Source organism: Neophocaena asiaeorientalis, unplaced genomic scaffold, assembly GCF_003031525.2.
Source record: "Neophocaena asiaeorientalis asiaeorientalis breed wild unplaced genomic scaffold, Neophocaena_asiaeorientalis_V1.1 scaffold254, whole genome shotgun sequence".
Lineage (NCBI taxonomy): Eukaryota > Metazoa > Chordata > Mammalia > Artiodactyla > Phocoenidae > Neophocaena > Neophocaena asiaeorientalis.
In genome coordinates this window covers 4,203,727-4,220,277 of record NW_020174705.1, presented here as the reverse complement: position 1 = coordinate 4,220,277, position 16,551 = coordinate 4,203,727, and the positions used below count along the sequence as shown (strand labels likewise).

The 16,551-nt window shown below is 54.1% G+C and overlaps 1 protein-coding gene across 2 annotated transcripts in view; it reads left to right on the top strand.

Moving 5' to 3' along the window:
- The first annotated feature begins 928 nt into the window (after positions 1-928).
- The window catches only part of PPL (periplakin), a 43,289-nt gene continuing 27,666 nt past the window's right edge, over positions 929-16,551 (top strand). For both annotated transcript variants that reach the window (XM_024759828.1, XM_024759827.1), the window contains exon 1: positions 929-997. In XM_024759828.1, coding sequence (XP_024615596.1) covers positions 936-997 — 62 coding nt within the window. In that variant the 5' untranslated portion in view covers positions 929-935. The remainder of the gene's footprint in view (positions 998-16,551) is intronic.

Here is a 16,551-nt window from a genome sequence, read left to right as displayed (position 1 = left end):
CAGTTCACTGTCTGCTAACTGCAGCCTTCTCTACTGGCACACGGCGCAACAGGGCCACGGTCTAACCTGGACTCGTGCTGGCACAGAGTCTAACTTGGCACTTCCGGCGCTGTGCTAAGTGCTTTGTGTGAATTAACTACAGGAACCTCCTATGGGATGGAGGACAGTTGTTATCACTGTTTGACAAATAAGGAAACTGAGGTTGGGAACGGCAAGAAGCCTTGCCAAGGAGTCAGCTGACTGTAGCGGCAGGATTTGAACTCAGGCGGGCGCACTCCAGAGCTCCCTTCTCTCAATTGCCATCGACACTGCTACCACCTGAATGTAATTCGCTAGCTATCCGAGGCATAGAGACCCATCCAGTGTCTGCCACACCTGGGAGGTGGGCACCCACCTGGGTTCAGCCAACGAGAAGGAAGCGCTGATGCCCAAGAGGGGCAGCAGAGAGCCAGATGGGGCCCTCATTCAGGGGGGCGCCAGGCCCGGAGCGCGGGGGTGAGGGGGATACTGAGCACGCTCGGGAAAGTGGCCAGTGAGCCCCCGCCCACCTGCCCAGCATCTCGAATGTCCGTGCTGGGCGGTGGGCTGTGTCCTGACAAGACCCGGTGTCCCCACCCCCACTCCAGAGCGGACGCCCCACTCGATCTGGCCCGGCGCCGCACGAGCCTGGAAGCCCCGCCCGCCTGGTGCCCCTCCTCCGGGAAGGTAAGCACCACCTTCTCGGGAGCGGCTGGGAGAGCCAGTGGCCTGCGAGAGCCCCGCCCCCCGCGAGTAGTGACCGCGCGCCGCAGCCGCGCAGCACTCGGGGCTCCAGCGCCGCCGCTCGCTCACCTGTGCTCGCTGCTCGCCCTTTGGTGCGCGCCGGGGCCTCCGCAGCCCAGTGCCCAGACCGGCGCCGCGACCCGACGTCCCACCCGCCCACCCCGAGCGCCACCATGAACTCGCTCTTCAAGAAAAGAAGCAAAGGCAAATACAGCCCCACGGTTCGGACCCGCAGGTGAGGAGGCGCCCATGCGCAGCGCGCTTGGCGGCGCGCTGGGCCGGGATGCACCGCCCAGGTCGTGGGGGGCACAACCGAGCCTCGAGGGCTGAGGGGGATGGGGGGGTGCGCAGGAAGCACTGCCCTGGGAGGCCCAGCGGGCTGGGAACCCAGCCAGGAGTGCGCGACTCGCGGGAACGCGGGGCCCGAGGGCCACCCTTGAGCTGGGAAGCACCGCCAAGGTGGGGATGCGGATGGGCTGGGGGCGCCGAGGGAAAACACGCTATTTGGCACCGGAGAGTTCTAGGAGCCCAGAGAGCACTGGCTTGGGTGCTTAGAGGGCGAGGAACTTAGCTGGAGGTACAGGGGACCTCGGTGTTGCGGGGTCGCCCTTGCGCCAGGGGTCCTCCTGGGCCAGGAAGCACAGCCAGGGTGGAGAGTGGTGTGTCCTCTGGAGAACGCTACACCCAAGGCCGGGGAGTGGGGTGCGCAGGGGACCTAAGCATCGTCTAGGGGCGCACCCGGGCCGTGAAATTTAGCTGGAGCGTGAGGCGTTGAGTGGCGGGCGTTCACCAGTGCTTCTTGGAGAGCGCGCAGGTGCTCCTGGCGTCAGGCAGGCGGGGATGGGGGGGGCGCCTGATGGGGTTGTGCCACCTGCGGCAGCACTTCCCAGCACCTGCCATCCTGCGCTCCAGAACCTGGTCCAGGGGAACCGGTGGGTGTGGGGTCGGATTGGGGGAAGCTGGGCTGAGGCACCCCTTGTCCACCACCCGCCCCAGGGTCTGCGCATCGGCTGAGAGACGATGGGGCCTTCTCCCTCCGTGATTTCTTAGGGGCGTGGCTGCCCCCTGAAAAATCACAAAGCCCCGAAACTGGTGGCGTCTCTAAGCCTCGGGTTCTCAGGGCTGCCTGGGAAGGGAATAACGTGTCTCAATGTGTTTGCTTTGAAACGGCAGGCCACATCGGTTTTAAGCCTAATGTATTCACTTCATAACTGGAGATGCTAAGATCGAGAGTGGGGGCAGAATCAGACCCTGCCTTGTCCTCTCTCTAAGGAAAATGGGGCGGGGCCTCCTAGCTGTGAGGGAGCCTTTACCAGACTTCTCTCGACAAGGGGCTTCAGGCAGGTGGGGAACTCAGCAATTGCATAGCCCACCTGCCTGGGAGTATCCACGCCAAAGTGCCCTCACCTGAGACACCCCCTCCACCGAAAGCTGTCCCTCACTCCCTCCCAGGCCTCAGATGAAAGTGAGGACACTCTGGCCTGGGCTCCCACCCTGCCCCTGTGGTCCAGTCCAGGCAGACCTGTCTGACAGGTGCAGGCGGCCTGGACACTGGCATGGGGAGTGTGAGCCTTCCATTTCTTTGAGTTCCAGTCCTTTCAGAAACTCCCCTGTCCTGTGACCCCACTGCCCCCTCTCTCCTTTGCATTACATACGTACACACAAGCCTCCCTGGTCTTTCACATCCCCAGGGAATGGGCAGGGCCCTGCGTGCTGTTCCTCTGTGGCTGAGTCCAGCTGGCTCTCAAACCCAGCTGGGGTCCCGTCCAGTCCCTGAACTGTTCTTTCAGACGTTGCACAATCAAATGCTCCGTGCCAGGCACGGAGGACTATTCTGTTCTCCCCCCACCAAGACTGGGGCCCCTCCAGTCCTTCACACACGCACACACCCACACACCGGGAGATGGGCCAGCCTCGCCCTGCCCTCTGCCTCCCCCATCCCTCAAGCTCCCCCTTCCTCCAGCTCTCCATCCATCCAGTTCCCCAAGGGCTGGGCTTGGACCTAACAAAAGTTATAATGAATCCAGACAAGCTGGGAGGGTCTTGGCCTTCCCAGCAGAGGGTAGGAAGGAAGGAATTCCCATCCTTTACAGCTTCAGGGACTCAGGGTGGCAAGGACACAGGTCCTGCCCCTCTCAATACTCCTGGCCCAAAGCAGCCACCCTCTGCCCCTGGCTGAATGACTGATCTCAGCTTAGAGATCTCTTTCTCCAGGAAGCCTTTCTGATTCTCTCCCCAAGATGGGGTGAGAGACTCTTCCATCACACCCCCGTGGCCCCGCACAGTCACAGCCCTGGGTAGGAGCCAGGTGCCTATGGTCGTACCAGCCCAGCATGTCCCTCTGCCCCTTCCCCTTGATGGGGACAAGTTCATGGACCAGATTGTGGGGTGGGGGGTTGCCTCTTGCCCAATTCTGTCAACAAGAGTCTCTTGAGTGTTACTGAGTGCATAGCCCTGTACCTGTAACTCTAAGATGTGGTTGCTGGTCACAGGGTGCTGACCCCCAAGTTATTCTTGCACCCTGAGTTTTCTGGGGCCCTCCTCCTCTGTCTGGGGCAAGGCGGGCAGGGTTGCCAGTGAGATTCAGCATTGAGGAGGCTAGGAGCGCCTCACCTCTGGTCCCGGCTCTGCTACATCTGCTGTGGGCAGAAACCTCTCTGAGCCTCAGTTTCCTTGTCTGCAAAGCAGGGATGGTGCTAATATCTTCTGCATAGAGTTGCTGGGAGGAGCACACGTAACAATGGAGAGAATGCCCCCAGCACATAGGAATTACCCAGCCTGAGGGTCAGCATCCCTGTCCCCAGCAAAGGGGATCCAGGAACCAGGACTCGCGACCTTCACACCCAGCAGTCACGGGCTTTGGACTGCACAAGTGAACAGAAATTAGTGAATGGAGAGCCCCCTTGGAGAAAACCACCCCTCCCTGTTTGTCAGACTTTTAGCAGCTGAAACTGGGTGTGAACTCAGCTGCTCTCATTGCCCTGGTTCCTAATGACAGGTATGGGAACTGGTGTGCACACCTGAACTAATGACAGGGTCAGGCCTGATGGTGCAGGTCACTGAGGATAGTATCCAGCTCAGCAGGGAGGGTCTCGAGGGGCCCTTGTCCTACCGCCCTGCTTTGTGGCTGAGAGTACAGCTCCAGCCAGCCCCTGCTTCCTGGCTGTGCGACCTAGAGAGAGCTGCTTGGCCTCTCTGAGCCTCTGTTTTCTCACCTGTAGAATGGGCATAAAAGTAGTACCTGCCTGGTGATATCGTTGGCATGAGGATTAAATGAAATAATGCAGGGAAGGGTTGAGAATTATAGGAAGCCTCAGTCCACGGCAGCTATGATGATTATAACTATTGAATAAATTCGAATAGGCACCTACTATGTGTCTGGGATTGAACTGGATGCCATGATGGACAGGCAGTGCACTGCACAACTCCAGGGCTACCATTCCCAGGCGGTGCGGGTGGAGGTGGAAGAGACATTGACAGTCTCTCTGCACTTGATGGAATTTTGCTTAATTACTAGTATGGTTACAGGACTGTGTCGCGGTGGTGATGGGAGCCTGGTGCGGGGGGATGTAGAGCTGGACAGACGAGGTCTCCAGCCCGATGGCTCTGGTGCTCCCTGACTGGTCTGAAGTGAGGGCGGGGAGACCTGGGCTATCAGGGAGGACTTCCTGGGGAGGTGTCTGCCCTGTCATTGGGAGAAATGGAGTGGTTAGATCCAGCTCTGGAGTTAGACTGAATTCTGCCTGTGTTTGATTTTGGCAAAGAAATTTGGCCTCACTGTGAGCTTCAGCTTCCCTATCTGTAAAATGGGGCTAATTTTGCCCCTCCACACAGGCCTGGGCCCCAGTAAGCACCCAACAGCCTCGCCTCGCTTCCTGACCTCACCTGGGCACAGTCCTGCAAGAATGGCCCAGTCCTAATGGGAGGGTGCCCTATGTGGGAGGCAGGGCCCAAGGCTTTGGAGACTGGTGAAAGAGCTGCGTGTCCTCCTGGAAGCCAGCTGGGGTACCCTGGGCCTCTCGGTGGTTACAAGCATAGAGTTTGATGCCATCCAGGTTTGAGTTGAAGCCCCAGCTCTGTCTCTCCTAAGCTGTGTGACCTTGAGCAGATCAGGTAACACCTCTGAGTCTCAGTTTCCTCATCTGTGAAATGGGAGTGATGCAGGAACACCCAGCTGGTGAGGTCACTAGTGGATCAAGCAAGATAATGCATGTGATGGGCCCAGCCCCAGACCAGGGCTTATAGTGAGTGCTCAGTAAATCATGGCAGCCAATATTGGTAATCACACACTGCTGTTAAAGATGAGAATGGTGCTAAGACCAGAGGTGACCAGGCAGCTGGTCTTCTTCCAGCTGTGGAGGCTGCAGCCCAAGTGGGGCAGGAGGTCAGCTGACTCTCATTCAATCACCCCAGCATTCACATGGACCCCCACTTAAGAAGACACATGGAGGGGGACTTCCCTGGTGGCGCAGCGGTTAAGACTCTGAGCTCCCAATGCAGGGTACCCGGGTTCGACCCCTGGTCAGGGAACTAGAGCCCACATGCATGCCGCAACTAAGAGTTCACATGCCACAACTAAGGAGCCAGCGAGCCGCAACAAAGGAGCCCATGTGTCACAACTAAGACCTGATGCAACCAAATAAATAAATAAAATATTTTTTTAAAAAAGAAGATACATGGAGAAACTTCCCTGGCGGTCCAATGGTTAAGACTCTGGGCTTCCAATGCAGGGGGCGTGGGTTCAATCCCTGGTCACGGAACTAATCTCCCACATGCCGTGCAGCACAGTCAAAAAAAAAAACTAAGACACATGGAGAGACACTCATGCACTGATCAGTGAAGCTGGAAAGCTTGAACAGTTTGGGGGAGGGCCCTGTCAGCAAAGCCCACCTCCCACCATGTGGGTGACCAGGACCGAGTGAGTGGTCCACGCAGCCATTTCTCAACACCTACTGTGCTCCCAGCATGGCCATGGACGTTATAGCATCTCATTCTGACACCGAGCCTGCCAGGCTGGTGGTGGTATCCCATTTCACAGAGGGTAACACTGAGGCCAATAGTAAAGGCACTCACCTTGGGCTCACAGCTCACAAATGGCTGATGTGGGGGGCTCAGGGCCCCTGGGGAGGGAAACTAGGTCTCCCCACCTGTACTTGGGGCTGGTGGCAGCTGTCTCTGGGACTGCTGCAGGCCAGATGGTGGAGTCATTGGGTTTTGTATCCCTGACTCCGCCCAGCAGCCCTTTCTGCCTCTCCTCTCTCTGGCTTTGCCCTCACTTGCCCAGTTCACTTGGCAGAAGGAACGAGACCTAGTAAATTAGATTCAGAACAGAACAATGGCTGCTAATGGTGGCATTTCAGGCACGGTCAGGGCACTCATCTGGGAGCAGGGAGTTTTGTGGGGAGAGGCTGAGCTCAATTCATACCTCTTAGGCAACGCTCTAAGGAGGGTGAGGGACCTCTGGAGGGCCCTGGGGGCTGGGGGAGAAGCTGCCTTTGGGAGCGTTTCCAAGGCTCTTTGTCAAGGGAGGAGTACCCAGGAGTCCCAGCTCCTCTCCGCTCTAGGCAGGGCTGTGCGGGGCGTTGCCAGTGCCACCTGCCACTCTCCCAGCCTGCCTGCCCCGGCCTGTTTCAGGAGTGCGAAGACAGAAATGGTCCTTGGTCTTTGTTCTCTCTGCTTTTGATGGGTCTTCTGTCTTCCATCCTCCTGAGCCTGGGGAGGGAGGCCCCAGGTGCCCCTTCCTGCTTCCAGGCAGGTGGAGCCCTTCCCTTTCCTGCATGGGAGGGCCTGAGCAGAGAGTCCCCTGTCCCATCCCCCATCTTCTGTGTGCTCCATAAACAGGCTGCAAGGGCTTCCTTGGCACGGTGGTTAAGAATCCGCCTGCCAATTCAGGGGACACGGGTTTGAGCCCGGGTCCGGGAAGATCCCACATGCCGCAGAGCAACTAAGCCCGTGCACCACAACTACTGAGCCTGCGCTCTAGAGCCCATGTGCCACAACTACTGAGCCCACGTGCCACAACTACTGATGCCCATGCGCCTAGAGCCCATGCTCCGCAACAAGAGAAGCCACCGCAATGAGAAGCCCATAAACCGCAACAAAGAGTGGCCCCTGCTCACTGCAGCTAGAGAAAGCCCACGTGCAGCAGTGAAGACCCAACACAGCCAAAAATTAAATAAATAAATAAATTTATTTATTTATCTTTTTTAAAAATGGAGGACAAGCCAGAGGTTTCTGGATGGAGAGACACAAAGGGAGAGTCTCAGAAGTGGGGGAGGGGACAACAGGACGGGAACTGGGAAAGGTGTGAACACATGACAGCCTCTGAGGTTGAGTCCTAGCTTGGAACAACCTCCCTAAATTATGATTGTATTGTCTTTCTTAGTTAATATTACCCTCATCTGTCTTTTCCAGGTGAGGCTCAGAGTTTCAGAGTCTCAGCTGCTATGAGCTGGGAGCAGGCGAGCTGGCTGGTAGGGTGTCCCAGCTGGTCGCCAGCCCATCCTTTCCTGGGCAGAGGGTTTGTCAGGTCTTATATGATAAATGCACAATGGGCTGCTCGCTGGCCAGTAGCTCCACCCCATCAAGGCCTGCTGGCCCTGGAAGGCTGAGCAGCTGCAGTAAAACAGTCACGTGCAGAATTCTTTGCTGCGCCAGCAGCCTGGGCTCAGATTTCAGACTCATGGCTTTTAAGGTTTTCACTTCTCCATCCCGGGTGTGGAGACTTTTTGGTTCTAGTTGAAGGTTGAGGAAGGATTCTGAGTTTATGCCACCAAGAACAGAGAGGGCTGCAGTCCTGCTGCTCCGGATAAGGAGCTTGACTCTTCTCAACTATAAACTGGGCAACAAAACCCCCATGTTACTGAGAGGGAAGCTGAAGCTAAAGGCAGGGATGGAGGGCTTGGTGGGTAGAATAGAAACAGCCTGGGTTTGGGAGATGCAGACCTGACTTCCAGGTCCACCTGTGCCTCTTGTCAGCTGTGCTGCTGGCCACATTCCTGCCCCACTCTGGGCTTCATGAAGGCAGGGACTTTGCAGGCTGTGTGGTCACTGCCACATCCCTGGAACGATGCCTACCACACAGCAGGTGCTCAGTAAGCAGTGGTGGGAGGTCTGTTTTGAATCTGCAAATCAGAGGTGTGTAGGATAATGGAGAGAACTGGACGTGACATGTGTGAAGCATCAGGCACATAGTACGTGCTTCATAAACCAAGGCCAGTACTCCTTGTCCACTGGTCTCAAACCCGGAATGACGTCGTAACAACCAGGAGTGTTGAGATTGGCTTGAGCCCCATTTAAACCTTGCAGAAATCTCCAAGACACGCCTTGGTGTTACCCAAAGTGGCTTGAACTTCTGTGTGTGTGTCTGTAATGAGAGCCCCAAAGCACACGCTTTTGGGGAGGTCTTCCCTGGGCAGAAACAGATTGGGCCATGAAACGGAGCCAGAGTTACTACACCAGCAGCCCTCTCACTATAGAACCTACTTCCCCAGGATTAACAGACAGTAAATTCCTCCACACCCAGCTAATTACCATGGAAGTTTCTAGTAGGGAGCCTATCAGTCAGTTGACCAGTCAATCTGGTATTTGTTGGGTGCTTCCTGGGTATTGCTTTCTACAAGACTTCCTTCCTGCAGAGACCTGGGGATTCTTCCTCAGTCTGCTCCCCTAACCCTGTAACACAAGACCGTGTTTCATTCCCTTGTTCCCAGCCCTGCCTGCACGTTAGAATCATCTGAGCTTTGAAGGTGATGCCCAGGTCCTGTTGCAGGCCAGTTAAGTCAGAATCAATGAAGCAGGGCCCAGACTTCAGTCTTTTGATGTGCAGCCATCAAATCCCATGTTTTCACTGATTGCCTTAAGTATATGAGCAATATAACTTGTCCATAGAGTTATATGCACCTTGCTCTTCCTTTAAAAGAGCTAAAGCAGCAGTTGCCTAGTCTGTCGCACTCTCTTCTTTTATTCTCAACCTTCCTGTGTTATTTTGTTTTAGGTACATGCCTTATAAAATGGCATAGAGCTGGCTTTTTTTTTTGTCTTCCTGTTCTCACCTGAGAGTCTTATCTTTTAGCAGGTGAATTTAACTCATGCACATTTATTGTAATGAATGATGTGTTTGGACCTACTCCTGCCATATTATTTTGTATTTCCTATTATCATGCTTTCTCTTTGTTTCCTTCTTGCTCTTTCCCTGCATTTTATCGGACTGAGCTGTATTTTCACAATTAAGTTAGGAAACAAGGCCTAAATGGGGCAGAATGGATGAAAATACCCTGACCTAGGCAATCTGAATCTTTAGAATTACAGTTATTGGGGTGCTTTTCTTAATCCTGCCTATTAGACCGTAAACTTCTGGACAATAAGGACTTACTTATCTTTTGGTGGGGGCTCTTTCATAGCCCTTAGTTCCAGGCCTTGCATAGGCTTGGGGCTCAATAAATAGGTGTTGAATTGAGCAAACATTTTATATATTTATTTATTTATTTATTTTTGGCTGCATTGGGTCTTTGTTGCCACATGCGGGCTTTTCTCTAGTTGCAGTGAGTGGAGTCTACTCTTCGTTACGGTGTGCGGGCTTCTCATTGCAGTGACTTTTCTTGTTGCGGAACATGGGCTCTAGGCGCACAGGCTTCAGTAGTTGTGGCATGACTTGGTAATGGAGAAGGGCTTATCCCCAGGGCCTGTAAGAGGGGCAGAGAGAGGACAAGGATTTGGGGGTGGGGGTGAAAATTTATTCAGCAATTACTGAATATCTAGAAATATTGACAATCTGAAAAACTGGCGGGGGGTGGCAGCAGTCACCAGCATAAATGCTGACCTTCTGGCTCCAGGGAATTCTCCCTTCCTCCCCAGGCTCAGCTTCTTTATCTGCACTGCAAGCAATAATAGTACCAACCTTGATGATGGGTTGTTAGGATCAAAGCAGGACTGCGTGTCGGCGCCGGGGGAAGGCGTAGCCCAGGGAGGGGTTTCTTCATACCATTTCCTTCCCCGCAATGGCCCGTTCAGAGGGACAGGCTGGGAGCCCCTTGTGGTGACATCTTAGGAGAACGACTCACCCTCAGCTACCACCACTGATTGTTACTCAACCACTGGGTTTAATTATACTGATAAAGATGCCAACAAGATGTAAATCATCACGCCTCCCCTGGGTGGTGCACGCCTTGCTGCTTTGTCCCGCCTCCCCAATATCTCCCGTCACTTTGTGGAATAGTATTGACATCCCCCATGTTCTGAGGAGATGGCTCTGGCACCTGTTCAAATCTTGGCGTTATCACTTTTCAACTGTGTGACCTTGGGCAGGTTTCTTAACCCGTTTGAGCCTCAATTATCTTCATCTGGAAAATGGAGAGATAAGAATTGTTTCCGTGCTATAAAATGTCTGCTCAATTCAATATCTATTTATTGAGCCCCAAGCCTGTGCAAGGCCTCGAATTAAAGGCTACAGAAGGGCCAACCCAAGAGATGAGTAAATCCTATTTGTCCAAAAGTTTATAACCTAATACACGGAATTAAGAAAAGCACCCCAATTACTATAAGGGTGCCCTTCTCCCAGGGCTGCGAGATTTCGGCAGATGTTGCAGGAAAGGGCTGAGTGGGTGATGGGCATCTAGCGAGTCCTCTCAGTGTTTGGTTGTTCATATTCAGCGATCATTTCTTGCACCTACTGTGTGTGCCTTTGTGGCAGGGTCAGGGCAGGTGTCCTGGAGTGATAGCCTTCGCTCTCTCAGCCAGGCAGTGTTTAAAGGAGGTGGAGGCTGGGAGACACCTAGCCCCCAAGATGAGCTTGGCGGTTGCCTGGGGGCCGCTTAGGGCCTGGCTGGCCCTGGAGGCAGCCTGCCTACGTGGCAAGTAGGAGGCCAGACCCCTTCTCTGGGCTCTAGGAGGGGTGAGGCTGGGGAGGCTGGTTCCTGGGAGGGGTGTGGGCCCCTGTGCATTCCAGGCATTCCGAGACTGATCCTCCCCGCTGGCACCTACAGAGACAGAATTAACCCCAAAAGGGAGGAACCCTGGACATGATCAAGGGCCAGAACATGGGGATTGACTCAGGCCTGGAAGGTGAGGTGGCCCTGGCCAGGGAGGAAGGGCCGTCCCCATCAGACACACTCTTAACCTGCCAGTTCCCATCTCGACACCTGGAAAGAGAAAGCAAGTTGGGCTGTGACCGACGGGGTGGGGGTTATGGCAGAGCTGTGGCCTCTCCGTGGTGTCTAGGGTGTGAGCTGTTCCCTGGAGTGGCAGGTCAGGAAAGAGGCTGTTCTCTCAGGCAGGAGGGAGGGATGGCTGGAGCAGGTCACGTGCCCCTGGCTCTGCCCCATGGCCATGGGCAAGGATGCTACAGCTCCGGTGGCCTGGGAAAGGGTGTGGGACTGTGGTCTGTGTGTCCTGGCACTGCACAACCAGGCACCATGCTCTGATGGGCACAGCTGGGAGCCCTGGATTGTTTTGAAGTCAGGCAGCCAGAGACCCATAGATGAAACCTGGCCTTGGGCAGGTGTCTGGCCAGCCTGTGTGGGTCTGGTGGGAGAGTGGCAGGAAATGACCTTTTATTACATGTCCCTAGGTACCAGGCACCAAGTGAAGTGGATAGATGCTCTGAGCATCTATCAGCTTCATTATGGCAGAACTGATGGGCTGCAGTCACTATGGGCTTAGAGCAAAGCGGTCCAGAGGCCCCAGAACCACCCAGAACTGTGCTGTCCTATTTGTTAACCACCAGCCACATGAGACGTGCTTAGAACAAACTGAGATGTCCTGCAAGTGTACACCACATGCCAGACATTGAGGAACTTACTATGAAAAAAAGAATGTAAACTATCTCACTAATAATGTTCTATTCACTAGCTGTCAAAATAACATTTTAGCAATATGTGGTTAAACAAAATAGTGTATAAAAGTTAAGTTCATCTGTTTCTTTTTATGTTTTTCATGTGGCTACTAGGAAGACTTAACTACAAATATACTCATATTCTGTTTTTATTGGGCAGCGATGGCCTTGAAAGCAAAGCGACATAGTGCCGACCCCACCTGCTTCTGTTTGCTACCCGGTCAGTAGATGCAATAAGCTCATTGTGCGGACAAGGAAATTAAGGGTAGGCAGGTGAAACAAACCTGAGCCTTTGTGGTGTGACAGCCACGTCCAAGGTCCAGAGTGCTTTACAAGGATCATCTCCTTGAATTGTCTCAACCCTCTGGGTGGGGCTGATTCTTATACTCATTTTGCAGATGAGAAAACCGAGGCACAGAGAGACTAAGGAACCTGCCCGAGCCCAAACTCAGTCTACGTTCTTTCCCTGGTCCAGGCTGACTCAGTTTCCCTCCCTGCAGGCAGGATAGAGAGGAATGGGCCAGTTGGTGCAGGGTGACCAGGAGAGGGAGAGCTAAAGGCAGCAAAGGTTGGGGCGGGAGAGGCAGGTCCTGGGCAGGAGAGCGAGCTCTCTTCTGAGAGTGTTTGGGAGCATTGGCAAGTTTGAGGCCAGACAATGGCGAGATCTGGTTGCATCGTTGAAATATCTCTGATGAATGTGCCGAAGCTGGCTGGGGGCAGCGAGAGTCAGGGTGCAAGGAGATGGTTGGGGGTGGCTATTGGCATTGGTCCAGGTGAGAGGTGATGCGCTTGATCAAGGTGAAGACCTTAGGGCCCGAGAGAGGATGGGAGCACAGGACTCTGTTCCTAGGTGGAAGCAGGAGAGGGAGAGGCAGGGATCTGGGGTGGTTCTTGGTGTTCTGCTTAAACGACCTGATAGATGAGGCCTCCCCACCCTTCCGTCCTGTGGTTTCCCGGATGCAGACAGGGGAGAGTTCTCAGAGCGGCAAAACTCATGGTAGAAACACCCTGAACCTCTCAAATCCCCAAACCTAGTGACCTGATCCTTAGTCCAAACTCAAGGTGGTCGGGCCTGAGAGCCGGTCCTCCTTGCAGCCTCATTACCCTTATACGTGCATGGCCTCTCCCTGCAGGAGTCGGAGGAGACATTTCCAAATATTGAGGTTACTTGTGAATTCTCCACGCCCGGGCGGGGTGACATCCACAAGGTGGAAGCAGAGTGCGTCTGGGCTTGCACAAGGATCGGTGTGGATGGTGTGGGTGGCCCGGGGTCTTTTTTTAGCTCTCCGTACCCGTGGGTTCTCACATGGAGCCTTAGCTGCTGGCCTTTATCTGCTCCTTAAAAGGAGCCCAAATCCCTGGGTGGTGACTCGGGGTGGAAGCAGAGAACCCCGGGCTCCCTCCGAGGCAGCACTTTGTATCCCCTCTTTCTCTCTCTCTCTTTTTTTTATAAATGTATTTATTTATTTATTTATTTTTGGCCGTGTTGGGTCTTCGTTGCCACATGCAGGCTTTCTCTAGTTACGGCGAACCGGGGCTACTCTTCGTCGCGATGCGCGGGCTTCTCATTACAGTGGCTTCTCTTGTTGCAGAGCTCGGGCTCTAGGCGCATGGGCTTCAGTAGTCGTGGCATGCAGGCTCAGTAGTTGTGGCTCATGGGCTCTAGATCGCAGGCTCAGCACAGGCTTAGTTGCTCCACGGCATGTGGGATCTTCCCAGACCAGGGCTCGAACGCGTGTCCCCTGCATTGGCAGGTGGATTCTTAACCGCTCTGCCACTAGGGAAGTCCTCTATCTGCTCTCTCAATTAACTGCCCCAGCCCTGAGGGGTGTGGACTGCCATGACCCCCAGTGACAGTTGGGGAACCTGAGTCTCAGAAAGGCTAAGTAACTGACAGTTTAACAAGGACTGTGTCAGGATCTGAATCTAGGCTGCCTGCCATTGGTCTGGGTGCTTAACCACCAGGCTATACTGCAGTACAGCTATATCGTGGGAAAGGGCCAGGGGCTCCCCACACAAACTATAGCAAGAAGAAGTGACTAGTGGTGGGTGGGGCTGAGGGTCCTCTGAGACGCCTGTGTTCTCTTTCTTTTTGCTCCATATGGAGCATCTACAGAGTCTGGGTGACCTGGAGTGCCACCTCTGTCCTCACTTCTCTAGTTGGCATCCCTGCTGGCCCGCTGACCAGACACCACAGGCTGTCCTGGGCTGCCCCCTGGACATCACAGCACTGGGTTCCAGCCCCAGCTCCCCACTCTGCAGCTGACCTTTTGGGCTGTGAGTGGCCACCTGCAAAGCAGGTCGGGCTGTGGTTATTGAGTTTCTAACTCCCGGTGACGGAGAGAGCATACCCGATGCCACTTGAGGCTCCCAGGCCGTCTCCCCACAGTTCCAACACTCAGAGTACATCCTGAGATACAAAGAGACGTCTGTTCCAGGCTGGTGCCTGTGGGCTCAGACCCAGAAAACAACTCTTTGTCCCCGAGTGTCCTCAAACCCACCCCGGGGCTCTGAGGCAGCCCCCCGGGTGGCCTGCACCCCGTTTTCCCTCCTTTTACCAGGAGTCTCATACGCAGACCAGGCCAAGTAAATGGGGCCCCTTGTTGTGCCTTAGATGGGACCTGGACCCTCGCCAGACTCCAACTTCCTCAGCCCTGGAAAAGAAAACAAAGGCAGGTTCTCTGGAGAAACAGCCCCAGTCTGCTGGGTGTGACCATACCTGGCTTATGAAACCCACTCGCATCCCCTGACTGCAGCCTGGGCTGGGCTGAGAGGGCTGTTTCTGGGGACAGCCTAGTCTTGGGTCCCTGTCAGCTTTTACCAGATGGGGTGTCAGGCCACAGCACCCACTGCCCTACCTGTCCACGTGGGCATCCTGGACACACCATCACCCAGAAGCATCCATTCCTATAGGATTTTGCTGAAAACCTGGAAATCTAGAAGGAACCTTTTTGTAGAAAACTGAGCTATGAACTTTGTTCTGCCTCCCCAGTTCCCCCCAATGCCCTCTTTCTGTTCCAGGACCCCAGGTTGCATTTAGTCATCAGGTCTGTCATCTAACCCTTAGTCTGGTCTTTTGTGACCTTGATACTTTTGAAGAGGTCTGGTCAGGTGTTTTGTAGACCGTCCCTCAATTTGCGTTTGTCTGCTGGCTCCCAGCGATGACATGGAGGTTTTGCGTTATTGAGGAGGATTCCGAGAGAGTGCCGTGTCCTCCATTTAGACGCACCTTCTCCCTGGTATTGTTCACCTTGCCGTCCCCAGCGCTGTGAAGTTACTGATTTTTATTTATTTTTATAAGAATTTTTTTTAACATTTACTTCTATTTAAAATTTTTTGTTTATTTTAAAAATATTTATTTATTTATTTATTTATGGCTGTGTTGGGTCTTCATTGCTGCTTGCAGGCTTTCTCTAGTTGCGGCGAGCAGGGGCTACTCTTCGTTGTGGTGCACGGGCTTCAGTAGGTGTGGCACACGGGCTCTAGAGCGCAGGCTCAGTAGTTGTGGCACACGGGCTTAGTTGCTCCGTGGCACATGGGATCTTCCCAGACCAGGGATTGAACCCGTGTCCCCTGCATTGGCAGGTGGATTCTTAACCACTGCACCACCGGGGAAGCCCCCAAGTTACTGTTTTTTTTAGAAGGAACCTATTTTACAGGACCAGGCGCCACTGGCAAGAAGGGGTTCCCAGAAGAGAAAGGGGGTCCACAGGCAGAGCCCCATGCACAGATCAGGGAGCAATGTAAGGGCTCAGTCTCATTTGAATGGCAAGCCCTGCAGGGAGTAAAAGTGCAATGAATAGGTGTTTCATGAATAGTCTTTGTCACCATTTATGGGGCCCCTGCGCTAGGTGATTAGAATGGATATTTGGTTTTGTTTTCTTATTTTTTATTGGAGTGTAGTTGATTTACCATGTTGTTAGTTTCTGCTGTACAGCATAAGTATTTGTTGAGTGTCTCCTGTGTGCCAGGCACTGTTTTAGGCGCTGGTAAAACCGGTGACACTCCACTCGTGAGCTTACATGATGTCTAATCTGCTTATGGGCCCCTAGAGGCTGCTCCCAACCTCCAGCTCAGTCCTTGAACCCCAAAGTGGTCTTTGAAGCTTGAGATTCTGGTGTTTCCAGAAGTGACCCTGACCCTCACTGCCCACCTCACTTACCTAGATAGGATGTATCTTGCCCATTTGACAGATGATAAAACCGAGGCCCAGAAATGTAAAGTACCTCCTCTAAGGTTGCACAAATGGATTTGAACCCTGTCTGACTAAGGACACTGGCTGCCCACCGTGTGACCTTGGGTGGGTGCGTTCGCTTCTGAGGGCCTCAGTTTGCTCACATATGTAATGAGCAGGTGGGGCTGGATGACTTCGGATGCAACTACCAGTGCCCATGGTCACTGCCCACAGCCCCTGTGTCCATGTTAAACTTCTGAGTAAGTGGAGGGAGGCTGGGCATGTCCCTCTCTCAGCCTGTCACTTAGAGCCGCTTCCCTGGTTCCTTCCCTTCTCTGGGTGGGTGGGGGCACCTCGGCTTTTCTGGCTCAACCAGGAGATTTTCATCTCCGTGGGTGGGACCAGACTCAGAAGAGGTTGCTAGGGAAGGGCTGTATCTGGGCCTCCATCATTCGGGCGGGCTGACAGCACCCTGGTGTGGCGTCTGGCTGCCTTAGTGTGGCTCATTAGCCAGATGAAAAGCTGGACCGGCCCAGCCAGTTCCCAGCCCTCTTGGGATCTGCACCCCCTCTCTGCAGGTTCCCAACCCGCCCACATTCCTATACTCCTGGTGTGCGGCTCTGCAGCTCTCAAGGGGACACACGTTTGCTCCCATGGCCAGCTAGATGGCAGGAGGAATGCAAGACCCTTTGGGGTCACTCATTCAGGACTCCAAACCCAAAAGGCAGAAGTGCTGAGACTGTTCTCCAGAGGCCTGGATTGGAATCCCAGCTCCACCCTGCTT